This window comes from Lissotriton vulgaris, chromosome 12, assembly GCF_964263255.1.
Source record: "Lissotriton vulgaris chromosome 12, aLisVul1.2, whole genome shotgun sequence".
In the NCBI taxonomy this organism is placed as follows: domain Eukaryota; kingdom Metazoa; phylum Chordata; class Amphibia; order Caudata; family Salamandridae; genus Lissotriton; species Lissotriton vulgaris.
Window position 1 is genome coordinate 287843604 of NC_141700.1, and position 11721 is coordinate 287855324.

Here is an 11721-nt window from a genome sequence, read left to right on the forward strand (position 1 = left end):
AAGAGCCGTCAGCGCCTCTGGGCGTGCGGTGCTCGGTAACGCTCGCGTCTGATGGAAGTGGGATTATAACCACTCACCTGGAGAAAATCTGTAGCGGGTTTGTTCGGCCGGTGATCGTCTGCTTCAAAACGCCGGTGAAAGTAAAGAGTTCCCGCGTCAGTTTCATTCGAAAAACCGCGATCACGTGATTGGTCACGTGTGGTCAAAGGGGTAGACAGACTAAGGAAGTGCTATTTGTTGGAAGATGTAAACAATGGGTAAAGAGTCTCTGAAAAAAAGACTCAAGTTAGGAATATCAAGCCATGGAAATACTATAGAAAACAAGGGATAAAAAACCGGGATAGAAACATAGGTTGAGATGGGAAGTGATAAGAGGTGATCCTGTTGTTGATACAACGGTGACGATATGCGTGTTCAAGACTTGGGATTGTGTTTTGGGGGGGGGGAGGGGGGCGTGTTTGTGTCAATGTTGTAGCGAACATACACATTAACAATCAATTCGATAATCAGAGCAAAATACTTTACAGGTAACATGCAAATTCTATTCTTTCGTTCAATCCTGTGGGATTCTGGGTTGATAGTTTCTGAATCCAATAGTTTTCCCTTCTTAATAGGAATTTATTATTGTCTCTCCCTTCTTGTTTGGTTACAGTCTCAAGGACGACGAATTTGATTTGAGAAACGTTGTGGGATTTCTCAACAAAGTGGGCTGATAATGCTGATTTGGAATTTCTCAGTCGAATGTTGGATTTGTGTTCCGTGAGACGGACTTTGATGCGTCGTTCGGTTTTCCCGATATACATTTTCCCACATGGGCACTTGATCCCATAAATTAGGTTGGCAGTGTCGCAGGTGGCATTCACTTTGAGTTTAATGGTGTGGCCTTGGCTTGGATGGTTGATAGTGTTTCCTTTAATTATATTGTTGCAGTTGCCGCAATTTAGGCAGGGTTTAGTACCTGCATAGGTGATGTTTTCCTCTGGTTTCTGCTGAAGAATTTCTCCCAAGTTCTTAGCCCTAGTATATGCAAATATTGGTGGTTGGATAAATGCATTTTTGAAATCTGGTTCCATATTGAGTATAGCCCAATGTTTCATAATGGTTTGCTTGTATTTTCTACTACTCGTGGAGTATTTTGAAACCACCACTATACGTGTTTGCTCTGTTTTCACGGTTGGTGTTAATAGTTTGGGTCGGTCCTGTTTGTCAATTCTCAATTTGGTTTCCTCAATTAGGGTCTTGGGGTACCCTCTCTTCATAAATTTTTGTGACATTTCCGTGAGTCTCTGTTTGAGTGTTGTTGTGTCCGAGGTGATCCTTTTCACTCTCGCCATTTGTGAATATGGTAGGTTACGTATCAGATTGGGTTCATGGAAGCTAGAGTGTAAAAGTAGATTGTTCCTGTCGGTGGGTTTTACGTGCAGGTCTGTGATAAATCCATTCGGTGTTGTTGTGACTTTCACATCCAGGAAGTTAACCGACGTTGCTGAAATGTCCCAGGTAAGTTGGATCCTCTGGTCAATGGTGTTGAATTTGATGAGTTCCGTTCTCAGTGATTCTTCTGTGTCCGCCCATATGATGAAGTAATCGTCAATATATCGGGTTAGCATCTTGAGATGGTTGGTCCAATTTGTGTTCTTCAGGATATGTTGTGTTTCGTACCAATGCATAAACAGATTCGCATACACGGGTGCGGCCGAATTGCCCATGGCCATCCCGGTGAGTTGTTGATACCAGTGGTCTTGGGTTTTGAAATAGCTGTGGTATAAGGTGAAATGCATGAGTTCCATTAAAAACAGTTGAAAATCATGGTCTAAGTCAGTGTTCAGGAGAGCTGATTCCAGAGCTTCTATCCCCATGTCGTGGGGTATGCTTGTATTTAGGCTACAAACATCCGCAGTGCATAAGATTACTTTATCCGTGGGGTGAAGTTTGACTTGTTGTAGTTTAAGTAGAAACTGTGTTGTGTCTTTGGTGTACGTATCCATGGCTTGGACTGAAGGTTGTAAATATCTATCGATCAATTGGCCGATCGGTTGGTGTAGACTACCTAGCGTGGAGACTATGGGTCTCATAGGGGGATTTGTGAGGTTTTTGTGAATCTTAGGTACCATTTTGAGTATTGGACTTCTGGGGTTGGTGGTAATGAGGAAGTTTTTTGTCCTGTCTGTAATAGTCCCTTGTTTATGTGCCTGGTCAATGATGTTTTTTAAGGTGTTAGAATATTCCATGGTAGGGTTAAAGTCCAATTGTTTATAGGTTGCCATGTCCGTCACATGTTCAGTGATTTTTTCGTTATACATTGATGTGCTCATGATGACAATTGCTCCCCCTTTGTCGGCTTTGGTAAAAGTGATTTTATTATTCTTTGCCATTCTGTTCAATGTATCCCAATCTTTTTGTGTGATGTTTTTGGTTTTAGGTTTGGTGTGTTTAATTTTCATGAGATCCTGTTTGACTAGATTTTCGAAGAGGTCAAGAGTTTTATGGCTGGTGGGGGCTTGAAATGAACTTTGTGGACGTAGTCCCAATAATTGATCTTTTTCCTGCTGTGGACGTTCTGGTACAATGTTGTCAAAAAAATGTCGTAGTTTGAGTTTTCTCATCAATTTAAAAAAACTCACTTCCAATTCCAGATGGTCTGTGGAGGTGGTGGGTACGAATGAAGTTCCTTTCTCCAATAACTTCATTTCGTATGCATTGAACTTCTGGTCACTAATATTGATCACTAGATGTTCTGTGGTTGGTTTTTCTTGGGTTTCTTCTCCTTCTCTTTGGTAGTGGCCGTCGCACTCCTGGTATTCGGAGGGTCCCTTTCTTTCTCTTTTTCCTTTTCTTTGCCCTCTCCTGGGTCTCCTTTTTGGGCTTGGCCCTGGTCTAAAAAAGGGCTGCTCTCATGGGTTTGACTGGTAGTTGGTTCCACTGTAGGTGTAAGGTCTTGTGGGGTTCGTGTGGTTTGTGGTTTACGTGGTCTTTGCCCTGCTTCACTATCGGTAGATGAAGTATCCGTATTGGAAGTGTAGGGGCGGTTTCGTCTTTTTTGGGCGTAAACATCGGCCCAGGTATAGACCTCTCCCAGTCTATAATCCAAGGTGTCCCGCTTGAATTTTCTGATTTTGCGTTCGTTAATCTCTCTAGTGTGGCGGTCAATTTGGTTTTTGATGTCTTCCAAGGTAGTTTTGAGTTCTTCTTCTGTCATCATTTTAGATAATTCAGTTGATGTTTCCTCTATTTCATTGGAAATTTCTTCCAAGATAGAAGAAAGTTCTTGAATAATTAGAAGGATGAGATCCAGTGAGAACTTGGGAGAAATTCTTCAGCAGAAACCAGAAGAAAACATCACCTATGCAGGTACTAAACCCTGCCTAAATTGCGGCAACTGCAACAATATAATTAAAGGAAACACTATCAACCATCCAAGCCAAGGCCACACCATTAAACTCAAAGTGAATGCCACCTGCGACACTGCCAACCTAATTTATGGGATCAAGTGCCCATGTGGGAAAATGTATATCGGGAAAACCGAACGACGCATCAAAGTCCGTCTCACGGAACACAAATCCAACATTCGACTGAGAAATTCCAAATCAGCATTATCAGCCCACTTTGTTGAGAAATCCCACAACGTTTCTCAAATCAAATTCGTCGTCCTTGAGACTGTAACCAAACAAGAAGGGAGAGACAATAATAAATTCCTATTAAGAACGGAAAACTATTGGATTCAGAAACTATCAACCCAGAATCCCACAGGATTGAACGAAAGAATAGAATTTGCATGTTACCTGTAAAGTATTTTGCTCTGATTATCGAATTGATTGTTAATGTGTATGTTCGCTACAACATTGACACAAACACGCCCCCCTTCCCCCCCCCCCCCCCAAAAACACAATCCCAAGTCTTGAACACGCATATCGTCACCGTTGTATCAACAACAGGATCACCTCTTATCACTTCCCATCTCAACCTATGTTTCTATCCCGGTTTTTTATCCCTTGTTTTCTATAGTATTTCCATGGCTTGATATTCCTAACTTGAGTCTTTTTTTCAGAGACTCTTTACCCATTGTTTACATCTTCCAACAAATAGCACTTCCTTAGTCTGTCTACCCCTTTGACCACACGTGACCAATCACGTGATCGCGGTTTTTCGAATGAAACTGACGCGGGAACTCTTTACTTTCACCGGCGTTTTGAAGCAGACGATCACCGGCCGAACAAACCCGCTACAGATTTTCTCCAGGTGAGTGGTTATAATCCCACTTCCATCAGACGCGAGCGTTACCGAGCACCGCACGCCCAGAGGCGCTGACGGCTCTTTTGTTTACCTTTCTTCCCTCAGATCACGAGATTTCACTCGACCAACAGGCATGTAAGTGCAACTTAAACCTAATGGTCCATTTACTCTAGTAAACTGATAACCCCGGCATACATTTGGTATAACCGCTAACCAACACGGTCCGCTTTACCCATTTACTTTGTTTCTCACGTTGCCACTCCTAGCCTATATTTGCACGGAATTCATTTCATGCACTTTTGTCCTAACACGTTTTTTTTAACACACACTGTTCGGGTAATTTTCATTGCACGTTGATAAATGTTGTATTTCATTTCACATTGTTTTTGCATACATTTACCCTTTGGCCCCAGATTAACCCATGCTATTATTGTTATTTGTAGTGTCAATTCCCTGACGAAGGGCTTGTCATCAATGCCCGAAATGCATTGGACCCACATAAAATGACAGTGCCTGAGTTTTTGCAAACGATTATCATGATCTGCAATTAAATTGAACTGAGTTTTCAAACATGGAATTTTTGAATGAAGAAATATAATAAATGATTAATTTTTGAACATTGAATGGAAGTCGTTTTCTTATAACAAGGAAAGACAACAAATGATGAGTGCCAACCATGGGATGCAACAAGAGCACCTCTAGTCTCACGTTTGTATTTATTTCAATCGGCGTCGTTGGACCCTCGACGCCTCCAGGCTGAGCACCACTAAAAAACCATTAACTTGCCAAACTTCACGGTTAACCAGACACAAAATTAAGCAGTGCATCTTCCACAACATAATACTATTAGGCCTTGCATCAAGCCAGTCTGAAGAAAGACAATATAGGATTTTGGAAGGCGGTAAATGCCCCTTTTTTCGCAGACATAAAAAATGATTCTATAGAGGTGGCAATAAACGAGGAAACTTGGGTTAACTATTTTACAGAACTGTATAAAACAGATGATACATTAGGGAGAGTGCACGCTGAAATAACTGGACTAGAGGAAATGAACACTTGGTCATTTTCCAATTGCCATTACCTTTACCTTATCTGAAGTGGAAATTGCTATAGCAGAGAGTGTCGCAGGAAAAGCCCCAGGTCCGGACGGGGTTTCGGTAGACATTTATAAATCTAACGTTAAGCTGTGGGCACCTCTCCTGACCAGTGTTTTAAATAGTTGCAATGAAGTTGGTTTCCTTCCATCATGGCAAGAGGCCGTCGTGGTCCCAATTTTTAAGAAAGGAGACCGGAACGACCCAAAATGTTAAAGACCAATTTCATTGCTGTACTCGATGATGAAGGTGGCAGGGAGGATAATACTAAACAGACTACAGGTTTGGGCGGATGAAGCAGATATTCTCTCAAAATTCCAATACGGCTTCAGAGCAGGTTTAGGAACTGTGGAACAAGGTTATATTTAGCAATGATAGTAGGTAAATATGTGGTGGCAAAAAGGGATAAATTATACTTAACATTCGTTGATCTGAGCTCTGCTTTTGATTGCTTGGATCACAAAATATTATGGTCAACACTGTTGCAACTAGGTATGGATGCAAATTTGTCGATTTTTATTAAAGAATTATATAGGGGGCAGGTGCGATGGTTCGCTATGCAAATAACGGTGAGTGCACTGAAACATTTCCAATAAATAAAGGAGTTAGGCAGGGATGCATACTAGCACCTTTTTTATTTAATTTATATATAAATAGTGTGGCATCCCATCTAATCCAAGAGAGACAGGATTACCCTCAAATAGGAGAACTCTCAGCCCCCATTTTATTATAGGCGGATGACGCGGTAATTATGGCTAGGACTCAAGTCGGCCTACAGAGATTTCTCACCAGCTTCTCATATTATATGAACGCTAAAGGTCTAAAAAATTAACATCACTAGGACTTTTAGTATGTGTTGCACTACTAAGAGGAACCCTGTGTGTAATACCTTTCTATCAAATATTAAGATAGAGACTACAACACATTTTCTTATCTGGGCATTAATTTTAATAAGAAGGGGACCTGGTCATCAGCTGCTTCCTCTAGGAAATTGTCTTTCTCGTGCGCCATTGGAGCGGCGAGAAATTTCGCAAATAAACTGGGGGGTCGACCTGTACAAGTCAATCAATCAATCAATCAAAGACATTTGTAGAGCGCACTACATACCCGTAGGGTCTCAAGGCGCTGGGGGGAGGGGGGTGCCGCTACTGCTCGAACAGCCAGGTCTTCAGCTTCTTCCTGAAGGAGAGGTGGTCTTGGGTCAGGCGCAGGTCGGTCGGGAGGGAGTTCCAGGTCTTGGCGGCCAGGTAGGAGAAGGACCTTCCTCCTGTAGTCGCTCTTCGGATGCGGGGGACGGCGGCGAGGGCGTGGTTGGCTGACCGGAGGTGGCGTTGGGGAGCGTAGAAGTTGATTCGGTTGTTGAGGTAGCTCGGGCCTTGGTCGTGTAGGGCTTTGTGTGCGTGGGTGAGGAGGCGGAAGGTGATTCTTTTGTTGACGGGGAGCCAATGCAGGTCTCTCAGATGTCCGGAGATGTGGCTGGTTCGTGGGATGTCGAGGATGAGTCTGGCTGAGGCGTTCTGGATCCGCTGGAGTCTCTTCTGGAGCTTGGCGGTGGTGCCGGCATAGAGGGCGTTGCCATAGTCCAGTCGACTGGTGACGAGGGCCTGGGTGACGGTCTTCCTGGTCTCGGTGGGGATCCACCAGAAGATCTTTCGTAGCATACGTAGGATGTTGAAGCATGCCGAGGAGACGTTGTTGACTTGCCTGGTCATGGAGAGGGAGGAGTCCAGGATGAAGCCCAGAATGCGTGCGTGGTCTGTCGGTTTGGGTGCGGTGCCCAGGGCGGGAGGCCACCAGGAGTCGTCCCAGGCGGAGGGTGAAGAGCCCAGGATGAGGACCTCCGTCTTGTCTGAGTTCAGTTTCAGGCGGCTGGTCGTCATCCACTCGGTGGAAATATATAAATCAAAATGTGTTTCCACCGTAACTTATGGTGCGGGAATCTGGGGGATAGCGGATACTCACGAAATCCAACTTTGTGAGAATGCTTTCCTCCCGTACCTACTAGCAGTCCCAAGGTCCAATTCCACCTATGTGTGCCACAGAGAATTAGGTCTAGTGTACATCTCGGACCTTATTAAGGTTAGCCCTATTCTACTGTGGCACAAGGTATGGACCTCTGAGGAGTCTGGACTTAATAGGGATATAATCATGGATTGCCTGAAACTTCAGGGGGCTCTTAAAATGAATTGGCTAATATACATAAAGAGCTTCCTGAGAGATATTGGCCACTCCGAATACTTCGACTCTCCGACCTCTTTAGAGACAATATCAAGAAAAAAGCTGAAAGAAACCTGTCTCCTTTTTTTGGAGAGCAAACGTTGGCTACTAGAGAGCAGCAAGATCTCTGTCCTGGAGAATCAGTTGATCCTACAGGGTCAGGGTATCCAGCAATATTTGACTTTAGTCTATAGTAGTTATTCCCGCATGCTGTTGACTGGATTCAGAGGAGGAAGTTTTTTTAGACTACTCACTTTTCCGGATGCTAATTCTTGGTCTGGAAATTTGATCTTGTGCCCTTGTGATTGTATATCTGTACAATCGATGTTGCATTGCATTTTGTTCTGCAAATTTTATACTTTGCCTAGGAGAAAATATTTAGTACTTTTGTTAAGAAAGTGGGGTATGAGATAATGTAGACCGGCTCTTGTGAGAATGCAAATGCTAGAAGATGAATTGACTATGTATCTAGTGTCAATGTTCCTAAAAAGTACAATTAGACACAGACTATCTATGAATTGATTTAACTGCTTAAAGATTACCAGTGAATTGATTTAATTGCTTACAAATATAGTAGACTAGCATTGCATTGTATCAAATGAATTCTATTCCATTCGTACCGTATTTCTTCCCTTTTTCATATATTTTTGAAACCACAATGCCTGTGCCTTTTTCCTTATGAATTTTATAGCTCTTAATGATCATGGATTTGTAACTTTAAAAAAAAAATGTAATTTTTATATGTGCCTTTGTGATTCTCTAGAAATGAAATCGAATAAAGCTACTTTTGATTTGATTTGAGCTCAGCAGAATACATATGCTAATGATATCTTACCATCAGCAGCGTGAGTTGTTGACCAGGCATGAAAAGTAAGGCATATATACAGCCAGAGGGTTCCTTTGAGATGTATGTCCATTTTTTGCAGTGAAGTAGCCAAGACGTGTTTCTTCAGTGTCGGATTTGATTAAAAAGACAACCTGCTGTCCTTCTGCAGCTACTAAAAACTGCAAGCAAAAACAGAACACGGTCAAAGTCAGACACCAACATTAGTTTTAACTTCTTATGCCCTCCAGATAAAATCTAAACGAAGTTACAATGTCTCATGCACACACTTTACGATGACAAACACAAAGTTACAATACCTCCAAGTGAAAGATACATTATAATCGCTATATATGACCGTTAACTCATAATTGCTTGCACCTGGGAGCTGGTTATCGGTGTCCATTGCATTTCGCTGCCACCTGATCTCCAAATTAACTTCTGACAACACATCTATTAAAACTGTGGGATACAATCTGTCTTTTTACCCAACAGAACGTTGCAACAGTGTCCCTTTATTTTACAAATGTAGGTAAAGTTCTATGGGATAAAAAAGACAAGGACTGTCAGAAGGTGCCAGAGATGACATGGAAACACTTCAGCTGTGCATGCACCAGGGTGTTGGGCTGACATTTGAGGAGAGCAGGCGCCCTAGCAGGAACATAAATTGCCTTTTGTGTGGTGAAAGGAACCCCCTTTAGTTTACGCATTGCGTGGCGCAACTTTGTCATCATAACCACTATGAAATAACGGCCAAAATGTAACTGTCGTTATACTGCTCTAAAAATGTCAGTTCTGCGTCCAGGGAACGTCATCTGCACTGCCTGTAATATATGCCAGTGATAGGTAATTGGGAGCAAAATCAAACCCGGCGTCTCAGTCTTAATAACTCGTTGCGTTGCTGCTCAGTGCAGGCAAATGGGCAGGCGCTCTCGACAGTATGATGCTACTTTAAATCATTTCAGACAAGCGTTTTTTGTGGTAAACCTGTTAAGAGTGAGTCTATCACAATTTGAACTCGATATGAACAACAGCATTCCTCCGGATTACTCGCAATCCACACGCGTGACGCCCCCCTATAAATTCACTTTAAATTGTGCAAGCGCAGCTCACATGTATAGGGAGATCACAAGAGCTGCGAACCCCGTTCGAACTCGTAGTCATAGTAACAAATACATTGCTTCAACTTTCAAGATGCATTTTAAATGAGCTATACGAGAGAGCCGTATGGCCAGAAGCAAACTTGAAAACGAATGTACTTTCCTTTATTTTGGATGAAAGACTAAAACTAGATTTTGGAATTGAGCACAGATAAACACAGCAGCGCACTATACCGTCTCTTTCCCTCTACGACTTCGCTGTGAGAAAGGTGCGGTCTGTGGTCAAAGTGCATGAAAAAGAGTGTGGGAACTGTGGCGCTGTGCGACAGGGGGCGGGTGAGTGAGCGTGGGAGTGAGGTCAAAGGCGTGGCTAAAAAATATTCTGTAACTTTTTGGGGGAATTTCACCTTCAGGTAAATACATATAAAATCAGACACAGCTTAAATGAAAATTAAATACAAGCTATGTTAATCAATGGGAAATGAACTATCGTATATTATGAACCCTCTCTGTTGGTTGGCACCAGAGAGCCACAGAATTGATTTCTGGTTCTTGAAGGAGAATAGTGACTTGTGTATGTTGAGTGTCACGAGGTTCCCGTCTGTGAAAGAAAGCAATGTGAACATGGAAGTCAATATTCCCCGAAAAGAATAAACGTGTATCATCAGGATGCAAAGTTTTATAACTATATTTTAAAAGCACACAATTCACAGCTTGGCAAGTACCTCCCTCACAATAACTCTTAACAAAAATAAATGCATGTCATCAGGAATTTTAAAGTGATTCCCTATCAATTAAAACCAATACGGGCTACCAAGCACCGGTTACATTCGCAGAATGACCAGTTGAGGGCATTTACATTTCTTTCAGGGACGAAGCATCCCCCCCTAGGAAAAAGGCTTGTTGTTTAGTTGTCCGCGCCTTCCTTGGTTTCTCAGCACGAGTCTCCCTACCTCCAACTTCTGCTGAAGGTTTTCCGCTCTCGGAATTAACCGCCTGGTGGACTTCTCACAAAAACGAAGCGAATTGTTTTTCTTAAAAACATATGGGCACGTTGTGCCTCTCCGATCCCGCCTACTTAGACCGTTGGGTGCAGTTTGTTTATACTCTTCGTATCTCTCTATCAAGAAACGCGTCTACTTCCCCCTCCTGGCCATGTTTGGTATTGTTCAATCTGAACGAAATCCCATCCACCTTCATGAACATTAGTCCCCAAAGTGCTTCTGGTGTTTGCGTAATATTTGGTATCTCCTCGGGATATTGTTTCCCCTGCTCTTGGCAGTGTGCGGAGCTCTCTCCTATTGGCCAGCTCAGGCCGCCCCCTCAACACATCAGCTCGGATTGGTGTCACTACAACGCATGCTTTTACATCGCATGCCTTTACAACGCGGTTTTTACCACGCAGTCCATTACAACGCATAATGCTTTTAGGCAATGGATAGTGAATTATTTAATTTACTATTCCAACTCCAGTCCCCGTAGATAGCAGGGAAGGTGTTGGATAGTAAATTAAATATATTCCCTATCCTAGAGCGCCCCCCAGCGCAATGCGTTGTAATGGTATGCGTTGTAATGGTTGCGATGTAATGGTAGTGCGTTGTAAAAAATGCGTTGTAAGTGATGTTCCCCATCAGCTCCGTCACGGCATGGGCAGACAGAAGCAGCCGTGCTCCGAGCAGAGCTACTGTTTACGAAATAAATACCTCTGTCAAATGTTTATAGCGCCCGTCAGTTAGGGTATTTGGAAAGCGTCCAACGGGCCTGTTTTGTTTATCTTGTCATCAGCAAAGATGGCAGGCAACGGCAACCTGACAACCTCGTGGGAGAGTAACAAATATAGATAATCAAATGTAAATTATGGGGAACAAGGAAAACATGAGAAGACCTTAATACCACATTAATTTGCAATCGAAAGAAGGGAAGGCAAACAAGGGAAGACAACAGTGGCAGTAGTTGGAAGGCGTTGGACTTGGCCCTTTTGGCAGGTTTACCCTGAACTTTTTGCCTTGAGCTCTGACAGGATGGTAGTGATTTTGGGCCTCTGTGCACTTTAGCACTGTGGCCCAGTGTAACGTGCATGCACTCTCTGAGTGCGTGTGGTACTGAGTACAGTGTGTCTGCCTGCCTGATGTGAATTGCATGTTGGCTTGTGATTAACAGGTGGATGATTTGGGTGGCTCCAGGAGCCAGGATGGGTCTGCCCAGTGGTGAATAGGGAGGTCTCCATGTAGATGGTAGGGAAGAGTTGCTCCTG

At 43.1% G+C, this 11721-nt stretch overlaps 1 protein-coding gene across 5 annotated transcripts in view; it reads right to left on the reverse strand.

Moving 5' to 3' along the window:
* Positions 1-10572, reverse strand: part of LOC147673982 (fatty acyl-CoA hydrolase precursor, medium chain-like) — a 408709-nt gene extending 398137 nt beyond the window's left edge. For 2 of the 5 annotated variants that reach the window (XM_086945067.1, XM_086945064.1), the window contains exons 1-2: positions 9702-9770; positions 8380-8549 (exon numbers count right to left, since the gene is read on the reverse strand). In XM_086945067.1, coding sequence (XP_086801193.1) covers positions 8380-8461 — 82 coding nt within the window. In that variant the 5' untranslated portion in view covers positions 8462-8549; positions 9702-9770. Of the gene's footprint in view, positions 1-8379; positions 8550-9701; positions 9771-10326 lie in introns of those variants that run through there. The other 3 variants (XM_086945063.1, XM_086945066.1, XM_086945065.1) reach the window with 3 other exon arrangements.
* Positions 10573-11721: the final 1149 nt, after the last annotated feature.